A 15,894-nucleotide genomic window follows, 5' to 3' on the forward strand; every position below is an offset into this window, starting at 1 on the left:
TCAGAGTCTCGATCCGATGGCTCCGTGGGATGATTTCAGCACCCGACCCTGTACCCATTGGGTTTGAAACCCGTGAGGCCCTGACCTAACCCGGCCCGGCCCGTTACCACCTTAGCGGTGGAGCCGAGAACACGGTGGTGCTAAATCAGTTAAATTGAGTAATCTGAATAATGAATATAGGATCCTGGCGGCTAACATTCTATTCAGTCAGTTTGAGAAAGCCCAAACACAAGAAAAGCTTTACGTTCTCGGAAAAAAAACACACAACGTTCTCCAAAAAAGAAAGTCCGTTCTCCACGGTGGTCGCGTCTATTTCAATAAAAAAAAAATCACCAAGTCTTGAATCTGAACACCGCTTTTCGTCTGTTCTCACATCTTAATTTACATGTAGGTGCGTGAGATGGAACCCGACCACCCCCAACTCCTGATTTACAAAGCTACTGCAAACCGCGCGCGACACGCACGCCCAGCGGCCACACGTGCAGCACGTACGTCGCACGCGCGGCACCGCCCCTACCTACTACGGTTTACTGAAGCTTCGTGTCTCCCCGCCGGCCGTCGTCGGCTTGGCCACGGAGATGGAGTTCTTGCAGTGAGCGATGGCGGCCTCGATGGCGCTCTGCAGCTCCTCCATCGTGTTCTCCTCCTCCGACGTCGACACCTTCACCGACCCGCCCACCGACAGGTGCCCGCTGTTCGCCGGTGACACTCGCAGCGACGCCGGCGCTGACGACAGCTGCCCCCGCCGCCGCCTCCACAGTTCCCGCTCCCTCATCTCCCTCGTAGCGTTCGGACCGTGCCCCGAGAATGAGTGCGGCCTGCGCCGCTGCTCCCGCCTCTCCCTCTCCGTCTTCCGGGAGAAGGAGGCGCGCAGCTGCTCTACCATGGACGTCATGTACCTCTTCACCCACTGGCCCACGTCCAGCGCTCTCTTAGCCTTATCCTTCCTCTTCTCCTCAGCCTGCTGCTTGCCGGTCGCGTCGCTGCTGCTGCTCTCCTTCCTCCACGCGCCGCCGAGGCCGGAAAAGAAAGGAGAGGCCCTGTTCTTGTCCCTGTCCCTGTCCTTGCTGGCGCCGCCGGTACCGTAGCTCGTGGTTCGATGGCGGCTTGTTTGGGAGTAGTTGTTGTGGCCGAGGTCGCTGCCGACGCGGCCGACGGGGTTGCGGGACATGGAGAGGGGAGGGAGGTTGCCGCCGAAGGGAGAGGAGGAGGAAGAGAAGGCGAAGGAGAAGTCGCGCGAAGGAGAGGCGGCGGCGGAGAGGGGCAGCGGTGGGGTAGGGAGAAGTGCGGTCGGCTTAGACAGTGGGGAGGGTGGACGTGGTGACCGCGGCCGCGGCGTGTCCATGGCCAGCTTTGAGCGCCGCGCGCGGTAGGGTTAGCGCTTGCGCGCGCGCGTACGTGTGGGTGACAAGGTTAGGTGGACAGCTGTAGTGGGGGCGCGGGTGCAGCGTGCATGGCGAAAGCAGAGGACGCTGGTGATTACGAAGGAGAGGGTTTAACCTGTGCTTTGCTACATACGTGAATTCGATCGGGATGGTGAAGGAGAATATAAATAAGCACTGCAAAGAACTAAACTGATGGCGTTGAGAGAAATATATTAAACAAAAAGAAAACGGCATCGAAGAGACACGTTGCATCACGTTACGATCGCCATGATCAAGAAACAGTAAACGGCTGATGCAAGTTAAATCACCCTGTTGACTTTGGTAGTGTTTGGTTTCGGTTGATGTAACGTAATCTGATTCCGGGGGAGGCAACCGATCCCGTTTAATTTGTTTGTTTTAGCTCAAATGAAATCAAGTTACACTGCAAACGGATACGAGAATTTAGAAAGTTGATACCGCTAATACATCGACGTAATAGGATTTCACTACCCGTCGTCTTCAAGCTTCCATCTCATCTCCTGCAAGGCCACTACGCCATGAGCCTTCTCCCTCCGTCTCCTTGGTGAAGGTCGGGCAGAGGCAGCCACCCCAACACGGCACACGAGATGGTGGCCCCCTGACGGCGCGGATCCACTCAGCGCACCGCAGGCAGAACCGGCGGAGCCTCAAGACTACGCAGCGCGACGCGAGCAACGACGGCCCAAGACGGCGCGGGTGCGGCGCCCCAGGCTGCCGTGGGTGTGGTGCTCCAGGCTGGCGTGGGATGCGGCGTCGCAGTCCGGTGCAGATGTGGCGCTGTAGGCAGCAGCAGAAGCAAATTATATAAAATTGGGTTGGAAAAGATCTTTGCAAAAACTGTATCATGCTGTTCATCGATCCAGCGGTTGCATTTTTTTAATGAGGACACGTGTTGACATATAACAAGAGTTTACAGGTGAGATCAGATCTTATATAATTTGCTTATAGCAGCGGCTACTAAGAGTAAAAGATGATCTTTGCAATTTCATTACTGAAGACGACGAAGAGAGCCAAATAAAAAGCGTAATCAATTTAATCCGTTACTAATTGCAATATTTTCTGATAACATTTACATCACCGTTTACATTCTCCAACCAAACATTACTTATCCAACCAAACACTACTTACATGTGACTATTACGTTGACGACAAGGACTTCTGTAAATGCATGTCATTCACACTATACAGCTGTGTGACTGATAACTCTCAGCTAGCTGTGCTAGTGTATTTGAATATCATCTTGTAACATGTCGAAGCACCTCTCCATCGTTCTCACTTGCAGAATCGTGCCTCGACCTGGGATGACATGTAATTATTCCGCGACAACCTGAAATGGACCACACGCTAATTGGTATCGCTCGATCATCAGCTGGCATGTTCGTGTATCCGCAGCTCCTTACAGGGCCAGGGTAGGACCGAGAGCAATTAGAAGGAGATGAATAGTAGTTTTACTAAATTCTTTTCAATCGGATGACTTTTTTTTTCTTTTCATCTAACACACCTTAAAACTCAAGCAACAGCAAAAGTTGAAGATATGCAAGTTGCAATCAATAACGCAAAGGAATTTATGGCTCTCATGTTTGTATGTAATCTACGTTTCAATAAAACTCAATCCATGAGTTATCGTCATAAAGGATCATAACTTGATAAAAGGAACGCTTGATCCAAAGAGAGGAGCACTGGAAGAAGAAACTCTTCAAATTGATGATCTAGAGGCAAGAAAATTTAAGACTCATCTGTATATATTTGTATATGAATTTTGTGCCTCTAGCAAAAAAAAAACAATTTCACACGGAGGAATAATTTCAGCCTAAAAACTAAAACGAAAATCTCATCTAACAAAGAAAAACTTGCAGTAAAGCAACAGATCCAATAGAAAGAAATTAGAGGAAGATAAACACGAGTATCGGAGAAAATATGTACTTTATTTCTTCAAGAGATCAGTCATATTTTAAACAGATTATAAAGTATTTTCCTCAAAAAAACTCTCACCTATTATAAAGGCAAAGCTCTTCTCTCTTCCTCTTCAAAAACTCAATCACACAACTCTCTAATGACTGGTCCACTCTTTCTCAACAGCCATACCCATCTATTTATAGGTCTTAAAAACTTCCTTGGATGTCAAATTTTCTTGTTCCCGAAATACCAATCGCTTACGTAGCCTCCTACCTACCACCATGGTATTTTATTCTACTTTTCACTCCGTCCATCGAACGGCTGCAACGCCTTCATGACTTAACTTTACCTCGATACAAGCTTCATGATGATACCATATGGACCCCGTCTTGCAATCTTGACAGCCGGTAAGTCTTGATCCTGATCCCTCAGGTCGTCTTGTCATTTGCACTGGCATCCCTTTCACTTGACTTCGTCAACACGTCAACTTCATCCATCTCCTATACTTTGCTTGACCTTCACGTGTATCGTTAGGATCACCTTTGATTTCGCTCAGCCTTCTTGATCATCTGACACCAAGCATCTCACTTAGCCTCAATCCCACTATCGATTGTCAAGTTGCATCCATCACCTGCACACTATGAAATAAGCAAACATATATCTCCAATTAATTCAATTCAAGAATCTTCAGTTGTCAACACAACCCGCATAATTTGTGAACACTAGATGTTTCGGTCTGCACACCAGAACATCTAGTGTGTGTAACCTCCTCTACTGCCTGTGCTCTTCACCGGAATATCCGGTGTAACTTCCGGAGTGCTCACCGGAACTTCCAATGTCAATACTGAAACTCCCGATGTTTAGTACAACACAGAACCCTCAAAAAATTCTTCTCTGTAAGTAATAGTCTATCACCATGGCCGGAACTTCTGGTGTTCAAAGTTCCATTTTTTCAAAAATTTCTTCTCTGCAAGAAATAGTTCGACGTGCACAGAACCCTAGCACCAAACCTTCTGGTGAGAACTGGAACTTCCAGTGTGAACAATTTTACTGAAATCAGAGATAAAATTTTCAATACAATTCTCTCCAACTTTGATTAGATATAACCATAATTACAATACATAAGACACTTTTATACAAATCCAAAAATCATCAAACTAAAACAACTACTTTAACAATCACTCATCATAGATAATATACATTTTAACTTAATTTTTCAACCACAATATCGTGTCCCCAGCTAGCTAAAGTCAGTGATTAACCGATCGAATCCTACAGCTAGTCAATCGCTGGCGTCTATAGCTTCAGCGGAATCAGCTCTACTGTTAATCTGATGGCAGCTGGTGAACCATCATCAAGGATTAAAATTTCACTAAAATTTTGGTAAAATTATGCGTATTTGGACAGGAATAAAATATCTAATTTCAAAATTTTCTTTCGCTAACATATGAGATACACAAAGTAGATGACGAAAATAAAAAATTAACAAATTTTTGTGAATTCAGATCTTTTCATCGATGAAGAAAAAAATTATAAAACGAAATTAAAATCCCTACCCATCACACACGCAAGAAGAGGCTTGTCCGCCATTAGTCACTGTAGAGTACTTGATTAACAGAGCCGCTGTCTTCATTTGCACACAGTGACACAGCTGCATGCTACAAGCGCAGGACGCACCAAACTGTCATATATACGATCAAGTCATTGCTGGGCCCTTATCCCTTTTGTGTCCTTGTCCTTGACGAGTTACGCATCATTTTCTTCACTCTAATCCTGCGAGCAATCCCAATTATGACACTGGCTCTAAGACATACAACTAACGTCACCAAAAAAGTAACGTGCCGTACTACTGTCGTTTCTGATGTCCATATCGATGGCGAGGTTGAAGGGAGGCCGACGCGTTTCTCATCCGTTCTTTATACCATTTGGTCAACTACTGTAGCAACCGTATCGATTTGTAAAGTTTACCTGTACTTTTGGTTCCTGTTCGTTGCAGTTTCCTTTTTTTTTTGTTGGATCATTGGCCAAACCGTGCCACTTTGAATTCATTGGAGTAAGCGTAGCACACTTCTCTCCTACATGCACGCTTTGTCAAACACAGCCGGTCGAGCATGACATTTTCAGGCCTCTGTCTCGTTCACCATCGCAGCTTTCTTAACAGAGAATATCTGATATCACACCCACATCTTGGTATACTTTTTCTCACCATGCCCACTTATCATAGACACATGAACTCATCTGTTTTTTTTTTTAACCTAGTTGGTAATATCTGCCAACGAATTATGCGGCTTGCCAGATGTTAGCCGGCAGTGACGGATCCACCCTAGGGGTAAGCAGAGGCGATCGCCCTGGGTCCCTGGGTGGTACCTAGGTACTCTACCCGCTATTCAGTCCATATCTATGAGTCAAAACGTCCAATACCTAGCCGGTAGCAGCCCAAGACTTAGGCCCAGTCCGCTCGTCACCTGTAGCCTTGTAGGTTGTGGCCCAGTGCGTAAGGTGCACTTGCTTCATCTTCCTTCTGTGGTCCATGTTTTCCTGAGGGCCCAAATTACTGAGCATCGAGAGTAGTCCTGAGCAGCGGAGCAAGAGAGTGCGAGCAGGATAATAGGTCGTGGTGGTGCGATGCCCATCCGCAATCCCCCCGAGCCTCGAGCCTAGAGCAGTGGTCCGCCGATTGGCGGAGTGCTTGATTGCCTGAGCCCTGAGCATGTGGTGGCGGCATGGCGTCAAGCCACCAAATGCCCGACAACGATGCCCCCAACTCCCAAGCCCCCAATGAGAGGAGCTCAAACATTACGCTGACGATCCCCTGCACATTACCCACCCAATGTCTTGTCCTCCCCCGTCAGCGCTGGACTCAATAAGTTCCCCAAAATCTAAATCACAATCTTTGTATTGAGTGCCCAGAGCCACAGATCATAGTGCGGTACTGATATAGTGATCTAGATGTAAGATGTCTGAGCTCCTCTCAACTTTCCTTCTGTGGTCCACGTTTTCCTGAGGGCCCAAATTGCTGAGCATCGAGAGTAGTCCTGAGCAGCGGAGCAAGAGAGTGCGAGCAGGATAATAGGTTGTGGTGGTGCGACGCCCATCAGCAATCCCCCCGAGCCCCGAGCCTAGAGCAGTGTGAAAGTGCATTTAGCCCCTATGTGTGATTTTGGTAATTAATGACAATACTTTTGGACTAACAATAATGTTGAGTTTGTTAGTAGGTTGTTCCATAGGTGATGCATGGATGAGAGATATGCATGAGCTCTAGGTAAATTGGGAGATTGAAAATGCATCAAGATGAATGAGCTCTAGGTGATGCTCGGGTAAGTGATGACAATGCCTATGAACTAACAATCATATTGAGAATTGCTATTAGGTTATTCCATAGGAGATGCATAAATGATGAAGCATGGATTCTTTGAGAAATTTCATGAGTTCAAAGAATTGCATCAAAAGTCATTAAGATTTTAGTGATGCTCATAAGAATAAGAAGAAGCTCAATAAGATTAGCAATAAGTTTGAAGGCTAAGTTACTTATGGAGATCAAGTAACTAAAAGATATGCTTGTCAATAGAGTTTTATGGACTAACCCGTGTACTATGTTTTTAAGAATGAGTGGGGTTAGGTTCTATATGAAGATTGATAATATGCATAAAGGCTAATAAGTTATTTGTGGAGATCAAGTAACTTAAGGTATAAGTGTTGTCATTTAGATTTTATGGACTAACCCATGTGCTTTGTGCCTGAGAGTGAGTTGGGGTTAGGATTCATAAGAAGGCATAAGTTGAATTGAAATCATATATGCCAAGAGTGAAGAACAAGAGTGGACTCCATATATGAAAAAGTGAATTCTTTGAAGATGTCGAATACAAAATGGTTTTCTATGGTAAGACGGTGAAGGACAAGCAGGACTCGGCTGCAATGGACTATCCGTGGTGAAGGGCAAGCAAATGGCTTGGCGCCGAAGGACCAAGACGGTAGTGAAGAGCGAGTGAAGGCTTTGCGCCGATGGACCGTGCGAGGCCATGGGAAGCTATGGATGATTCACATCAATCATATGAAGAATCAAGAAGAGATGGAGTAAAAAATATATGGAAGTTGGCAACCCTCAAGGTTTGAAAGAAAAAGAAGCGGTACTTGAAAATTTTCAAATGCTCAAAGTGGTTCAAACGAGTTTTATCTTTGAATTTGAGTATAGGTATGCCGTACTATTAAGAGGGATGCAACGCGAGCTAATTGTCGTGTCTCAATGCTCAAGAGTTCCCAACCAAACCCAAAGTGAGAGTTTGTTGTTAAGAGTTCGGAGCGGAAAGTGCGGAAGTGTCCAAAATAGGTTTTAGAGTGTTCCTAATTTGATCCTATGTGTTTTAGGTCATGAATTCAGTTGGGATGTTTAGCCCTCTGAATAAGCTTTCCATAGAGTCTAAAATCGTTGAAATCGGACTCTGGGATCAAAAGTTATCGCCGTTTTTCGGAGATCAGCTGTGCTGTGGCTGGAGACTCCGGTGTAGGCCGGATACTCCGGTACCTGGAAAGGCCGGAGACTCCGGTGAAGTCCGGATACTCCGGTACCTGAAGTGGCCGGAGACTCCGGGAAGTCTCCGGGGCTGTTTTCTGTGTTAAGTGCCGACCGGATACTCCGGTGTAGGCCGGATACTCCGGTAGAAGTCCAGAAAAGAGCATAACAGCTAGTTCTGACACATTCTGTGACCGTTCTGACGCCGTATTTGGATTTAGGGCCGGATACTCCGGTGTTCACCGGATACTCCGGTCAGTTCTGACAAAAACAGTAACGGCTAGTTGTTTGGAGTGGGCTATTTATACCCTACTCACCCCATCTTTTGGGGCTGCTGGAAGGGCACGAAAAGAATACATTTATAGAGCCAAAAGAACCTCTCCCACTCCATTCTAGTGTGTGATTTGAGAAGAAAAGTGAGTTGGGTTGAGAGATTAGAAGATTGAGTGCAAGTGAGCTAAAATCCAATCTTGAGCACTTGAGTTCTTGACAAGAAGTTCTCGAAGCATTTGTTACTCTTGGAGGTGAAGCCTCCTAGCCGGCTAGGTGTCGCCGGTGAGCTCCCGTGCTTGTGGTGAGCCGCGTAAAGTTTGTGAAGGTCGATCTCGCCTCCGGAAGGAAAGAGATCAAGTTAGTGGAAATCGAGCTCAAGTGTGATCGAGCTTGGAGAGGAAAGCGGTTGAAAGAGACCCGGCTCGTTGGAGCTTCCTCAACGAAGACGTAGGATTCACGGTGGTGAATCCGAACTTCGGGAAATAAATTTTTGCGTCTCCTCTCTTGTTTCCTTACTTTTAAGTTCTTGCTCAAATCTTTGTGCATATTGCTCGATATACTTGTTTGTGTGTATTTGAGTGTAGGTTCTTCGTGAATCTACTTGGAATCATCTTCGAGAATACACGACATCACTTAGTTTGAGCTAGAACTCTCTACTCATTAATTTTATTCAGTTTCGGGCTCAGTTCTGTACAGAACCCGGAGAATCCGGCCTTTACCGGAGTTTCCGGACCTGTACACACCGGAGTATCCGGTGTACTCCGGATGAACAGTGTTTTCAGGCATATGAACAGTATTTTCAGCCTTTTTCAATTTAAGTTTTATTGCATATCTCTTGCTAGAATTGAATAATTTTAGTCACCTTAGGATTATAATTTTCACACTTATTTAGGGTGATTGTGCACTAGTTGAGCCTAGCATATTTAGGTTTTTCGCTTGTGGAAAACCCGTTAGTTTATATTCCGCTGCAAGTTTAGACCAACGGTAAAAGGGGACGAATTTTTGTAAAAAACGCCTATTCACCACCCTCTAGGCGACATCATTGTCCTTTCACAGTGGTCCGCCGATTGACGGAGTGCTTGATTGCCTAAGCCCTGAGCATGTGGTGGTGGCATGGTGTCAAGCCACCAAATGCCCGACAACGATGCCCCCAACTCCCAAGCCCCTAATGAGAGGAGCTCAAACATTACGCTGCCGATCCCCTGCACATTACCTTGCACCCAATGTCTTGTCCTCCTGCGTCAGCGCTGGACTCAATAAGCTCCCCAAAATCTAAATCACAATCTTTGTATTGAGTGCGCAGAGCTACAGACCATAGTGCAGTACTGATCTAGTGATCTAGATGTAAGATGTCTGAGCTCCTCTCAACTTTCCTCCTAGTGATGAGCAGCACAAATACACAATGACGAAAGAATCACTCGTCAAAGTATAGCAGCACATCAACAATCGAAGTTGATTAACGTTCATATAGGAAAATAGCTAGCACCTGTTGCTGTTATTCTAATTTCTAAGTCTGACTAGCGCGGTGGGAACTGGTCTAGTCAAATAGATGATGCAAAAATTGTAAATCACAATCTGTTGGACGGTGGACAAGAATCAAGATTAGCCATACTAATTACTAAAGTAGTGTATGTGTATGCTTGATTTGTCGCAGGGTTGAGATAGGCAATAGCACCGCCGCCACATTTGCACCAAACCGCATATTCTTTGGACTTTTTGGGCATACATTTTTATTCTTGTAAGATACCTACTAGATTCTATGGACTTTGGGTATCTAATGAGCGGTTTAAGTATTGAAAGATCATGTTAGTACAATTTACTGTCTCTATATTGTATTATGTATTTTTCTATCTTTTTTATGTAGTGTGAAATTAAATGTGATATGAACTATTACTTGTATTAAACGTTGAGTGCATCATGCCCTCCAAATTTCTATGTTAAAAGCTCACCCCTGCTAGTTAAAATTCTTAAGTCTGCCACTGTCAACCGGCGCGTCTCCATGGTTGCAAAAAGTGCACACCTGACGCAGACGACGGCAAGGGCAAGCTCTTCAGCTTCCATGGCGTCCAAACAAGCAGACGATCTAGCGATCCACAAGTTCAGAGGCGATCAAGGCCACTGCTACGGCCACGGCTACGGCTACGAAACATCCGCACAGCACAGGTCTCAGCTGCCAGTCTAAAACTCTAAATCAGCGGAACCACGCGTGATACTACTCGTCGTCCACTGCTGCAGCCGCTGTTTGGCTGCGCGCTCGAATCCCAGTAGGTGAGCTGCTGTCCGGCGGGAGCAGTAACCGTGCCACAGTGGTATGTAGCTTTTTCTTTAAGAAACGGAGTGACTTTATTCGATCCGTAATAAATGTAGTACAATCAGAAATCTGAAAATTATATAGTAAAATATACAATGATCCTGATTAGCAACATTTTGGAGCTTCTTTGAATGCCGCTGTCAAATTGGATCAAAGAAGTTGATATCGATACGTCCATCACCGACAAGATAGGATCATTAAAGACTAATAAATTTTTTTTAGCCACCAACAGTAGTGCAAAGCACTATTAAAACGCTGAACGAATCGAACAACCGTGTCAGATAAGATAGAATATACATTTCTCTTTTAAAAAAATAGAGACAACAATATTACCGAAAATCAACACAACAAGCTAATAGATCAGAGACAAAATAACCTCCTAGATTCCTCCTCGTGAAGAAATAAGAGGAGACAAAAATACTAGTGGTTCTACCCCTAAATCTATAGAAGGAACTACAAACTAACTAAAAACTAAATTGAAAAACAAACAAATTACTAACTATAGTAGTACTAATCACCAGAGGGACCGAGTCACCGTCCTCCACCGAGGCCGGCAAGCCGTCGCGACGAGGGGGCCAGCCGAACGCCGATCGCCTTCGCTCGGGAGCTATCCAGGACTTCAGTGGAGTATTTGAGCGCTGATCTGGCTGTGATCAGTGGCATGTAGCTGGTTCACAGTCTTCGCCTCGTCACTATCCGGGCTATCTCATCGGCATGTTCCTCTGCCCCGGAGGAGACAAATCGAAGACGGATGTGCCAAATGACAATGCAGGTGGCGAGCGATCCCCCCAACAGCCAAAGATTCCCTTCCCGGATTTTGTCACTCGGATTTAGAAACGTATCAAGGTTAACACTGATGGTCTACAGTGCAACGGATAAACGGTGTACAATAGTTACTTTGGCCCAATATGAATTTCTCCAAACGGAATGCGGGTGAGGTGTCTTATTCCATAACTTATTTTGCGCTGAGATTTGTATAGTGCACATGTTCTTTATCCAATATGCACTGTAAAGATCTTAATGTAAAATTAGATGGTGTGAATAAAACACCTCACTCGCAAACCGTTGTGGTAGTACATTTTTGGCTTCGGCTAGCTGTTTGGTGCAAGCGACAAGAGGGTGTAGAGAATCAAGGTCAGAGTAAGGATAGATGATATATAGTTACATGATTTGCAGCATAGATGATAGATTAATTCATCCGCAATATATATGCGGGTTGAACATTTTCAAATTTACAACAAATTAAAGCAAATGCATTAAATTAGGCAAATTATCCTGAAATCACTTCAAGTTTAAAATTTTCAAATTTGAAAACATGCACGAAAGCTCACCATATTGTATTTTGGGTTTTCTAGAATTTTATTTGGTTTTTGTTTGGTAGTTAAAATTTGAAATGCATTCAAATTTGAACTAATTTAAATATTTAAAATCTCAAATCAATTCTATAAACCCAAAATCCTCTCAGGCCAAATCTTCTACCTGTGTCCTATCCTCGGCCCAGCTCAACCTTCCCCTTTTTCTTCCTTTTTCCTATCGGTCTGCAGCCCTTTAACATGATCCGACCCTACATCGCTTCAGCCCACTTCACCGCGGTGTGTGCTGTCTGTTATCCTCTTCCCTCGGTCTTTTTCCCTTCATCGCCATCTCCTCGTACTCTTTTTCTTGACTGGCGAAGTCAGTGCCACCGCTTCTCACACGCTCGTCTTGTCACACTGACATCAGCGAACTCGTCGCCGAGCTCCAAAATCATGACAATGTCGTGACCACATGCGCGCACCATCCTAGCATTACATCGCCCCTGTCCTTTCGCTATTGCCGCCGTGCCATAGATGCCATAGATCTACATTGTTCCATCATCTCGTGCTAGTCTGTCCTATATAATCACCGTGTCACGCGTTGTCGAGCTTCATTGTTGCACCGCCATCGAGTGCCCCCTTTGCAACATGCCTCCGCCATCTCGTCTTGTCCCTGCCATGGGATTGGCTCCGGTGAGGAGATATCTTCTCCTCCAAAACTGACCTTGCCACCCTATAAATGGAGCCGCGAGCTCCATACTCCACAACACAACACCACCATTATAACATCCAGAGTTTAAGCATATAGTTTATGGCAAAATTCACTTCAAATTAAAATTTTATAATTAATTAAACTAACTAAAATTAAGGAGATATACAATTGAATATATATATATACCTAGGTGTATATATACAAACACAATTATATTATTTTGGTTAAGTATTCCAAAGTACACTATATTTATTCTAAATTAATCCATGCGTTGAATTGTTTTATATGCATTTGGTTTATTGCTCTTATGATTCTCTGAGTGGAGATTTGAAATTGAATGTATCTCAATTTTAAATCTATTCTTAGATTCTATTAATCTTAAGTCCAATTTGAATTCAAATCACCTTCCAAATCTCAAAGCCTTCCTCTCTGTTCATAATTCAAATATGCTTATTGGAATCTATGCCAAGAATAAAGTCAAATCCAAATTCAAATACTTCATTTGAATCTAACTGGAAATTCTTTCTCCTTTTCTTTTTTCTTTTTTCCTCTCGGGCCACCTCCGTCCCTTCTCTTCTGTTCGGCCAACGCAAAACCGGTCTGGCTCCCATTTTCTTCCCCACCCTCAGCATCTCACCGCGCGCCTAGGTTGCAATCTCTCTGGCCCAATCCGCGCGCGCCCAGCAAACTAGCCCAGCAGACCTCCCATGCAAGCCATCACGTGAACACGCGTGCAAGCACCGCTAGCCCATGTATTAGCCATCCAACGGTCCGCCCCGGTTCTTCTCCGCGCACCACGTGAGCTGGACAAGCACTGGCATCCCTCCTCCAGCACGACGACGTTACACTGTCCCCACCAAGCCACCATGATTGGCGCATTCAATGCGCTGGCAACTTGCCCCGTGCTCCCACTCTCTCCCCCCTTTCTCAACTCTCTCTCTCTATCCCGTCATCCAAGCCTTTGACGTCGCGACTTACACACCCACACGCGCATGGCCGGTGCAGAAATGTCATGCCACAAGAAAAAGGATGGGCGCTGTCACGCCACGGGAAATATCACCACCGAGGGCAGCGCAACGCGAGCGTTGCACCGCCTCACTGCTCCCTCTCCTTCTATAAATAGAGCATTTTCCCGTTTTCCCCTATCTTGTCGCCGCTGCCCAAATTTCCACAACCACCACCAAAATCTGACGAACTCGAGCATGAATCGACCGAGCTTGAGCTACGTGGAGCAAGGAGAGGAGTCATGCACGACATCCCCGACTAGATTGGCGTGCCTTCCCCATCAGATTGGAGCTCGTGCTACTTTCTTCCCCATCTCCGACCACTACCCGAAGTAGGTGGACATCAAGCCGTCGTTGCAGCACCCCTCCCGGCCAGGAAAACACATGGTGAGTTTCCCCTCACCCTTCTCCTTGTTATGCGTGTGTTACTTTCCCTTCGGCCTATAACCGGCATGGCTCTCCGCGATGACCAAGCACCATCGTGCCTCGGCCGCACACCGTGGCCAAGCTATTAGCCCCTGAACCCGCTAGATAGACTCCCCGTGATGTGCCACACCTATAGGAACCCTTAGCCGGCCGAATCCCTCTCTCCTTCTTCTCCTCCACCGTCGATCAAATCGCCGCCCTTACGGGTGCCTTTGACTGACAACTGGACCCACTACAGTGGTTGCTTGCCTTCACCAACACCCAATATGGATCCATGCGCCCGCGTAGATCACCAGCCCCAAAACCTCAACCCAAGCCACAGCTAATCTGCATCAATGGCGAGTTTTTCGGCACTGTTCCATCGCCCTTGCTCGCTACCGCTCCCTGCCTTCACCGCTCTACCCAACTGGTGAGCCCACACACAAGCGAAAGCATGGTTGGGCTCGGCCTCACCTGCACGGCCATCCAAACCGGTTGTGGCTTGGACCACAGACTGCTAGCCCATTAAGGCTAGCCTAACCATAGAAGGTTGTAACCTAGTGGGCTAGCCCAGCTTTAATAGCACGTTAAAATCAGTCGGCCTGACAGAGTGGGCCGAGTACAGTGCGACCTGGCCCAAGCTCAAGCCCATGTGAGGAACTATCCAAATTGTATTCTAATTAATCATCAGGAATGATCATTAACATAATCGTGTCCTCAACGATTAACCAGAATTCAATTCTGGTAGTCTCGACACGTTGTTTTATACGTAAGATTGGAACACATACCTTTCCAACATATAACATCATAACGAAGCTTAAGAAAGAGCGAGTAATTAAATTAGATTACAAGTTATGAAGTATTTAACCATTTACACAATTTACAACAAAACGAAGCTAGGATGATAAAGAATATTTCACCTCCTAACCAAAACTAGAAACTACGCAGCGGAAGATTAACATATATGAATTAACAAAAGCTAGATGAAGCCATTTGCCCTTAGGCTCCACCCAAAAGCCTCTTCCCATGAGTAGTATGCACTACTCATTCCCGTCACCTACATCGGCAGGCGTGAAGTAGCCAAACACGAACTCCTCCTCACCGATAGAACCTGAAAGAGCAGCGTGAGTACGAAGGTACTCGCAAGACTTAATTCATAATGAGTACATATAATAGCCTGACTCCAAGGATTATGCATTGAGCCATTAGCAAAGCGTAGATCACAAGGTTAAGTAAATTCACATGCGTAAGCAACCTTAACACCTATGTGTGAGCACTTAAACTTACCACATATACCTTTCTAATATGCAACCATTGACTTGCATATAAACATAAATGGAACCATCTAATGAACACAACTGTAAAACGAACCATCTCAAACATATCTTATCCAACCATACCATACATCTCACATTTGTAACTCTACGACTGCTGCAAATGGACAGAAGCATACTCATGACCGAGAGTATGACAATTTAATTGTTCTTACACCTTGTAGGGGTACAACTGTACCCACATGACTCAAGGATCATACGACTTGAGTGACCACAAGACCCACCCAAGGGGTACTCGTGCCAACCTTTTTCAATTAGCCCCAACCATTTGAATCAGGCATCGCTCAGTGCGGAGCCCACTTATGTTAGCTCCTGGAGCAGCCACAAATATCTCTACAAGCCCGTCCGCTCACACCGTAGATGTACAAGTCCAAATAATCACAACTACAGAAATATTCAGCTTATCATACCATTAGATCAACATGTAGTTAGTACATAAAGTACTAAAGTCAACTGCAATAATGGACGGTGCTTAAACGATACAAGTAGTCTATGATATCCTGGTTCCTCTCCCGAACTACATCAATGAACTCCTTCGGTGAGAAAGATACCCCTAACATCGTCCATATCTCGCCACATTCTCATATCTTATACAACCCACATCATCGTTATTGTATTTGTAAACAACAAGTAGGCCCTAAGCTCGCAAACAATGGTGGTACCATCGCTCGACTTCTAGTGGGGACCTATACATTACTAAACATTTCGAATAACTCTTAAGTTAGATATCGATAATGTTATCAAGGCTACA

General features: G+C 45.3%; 1 protein-coding gene across 1 annotated transcript; it reads right to left on the reverse strand.

The window, feature by feature from the left end:
- Positions 1-313: 313 nt before the first annotated feature.
- On the reverse strand, positions 314-1,539 carry LOC133897529 (probable BRI1 kinase inhibitor 1). Its single transcript, XM_062338291.1, has one exon. It carries the CDS (start codon positions 1,343-1,345, stop codon positions 521-523), a length of 825 nt encoding a protein of 274 aa, XP_062194275.1. The 5' UTR covers positions 1,346-1,539; the 3' UTR covers positions 314-520.
- Positions 1,540-15,894: the final 14,355 nt, after the last annotated feature.

This window comes from Phragmites australis, chromosome 17 (assembly GCF_958298935.1).
Source record: "Phragmites australis chromosome 17, lpPhrAust1.1, whole genome shotgun sequence".
NCBI classification, from domain to species: domain Eukaryota; kingdom Viridiplantae; phylum Streptophyta; class Magnoliopsida; order Poales; family Poaceae; genus Phragmites; species Phragmites australis.

Bases quoted from the DNA above. Each gene is read 5' to 3' on its own strand.
- LOC133897529 (XM_062338291.1), bottom strand. From the start codon at position 1,345: ATGGACACGCCGCGGCCGCGGTCACCACGTCCACCCTCCCCACTGTCT.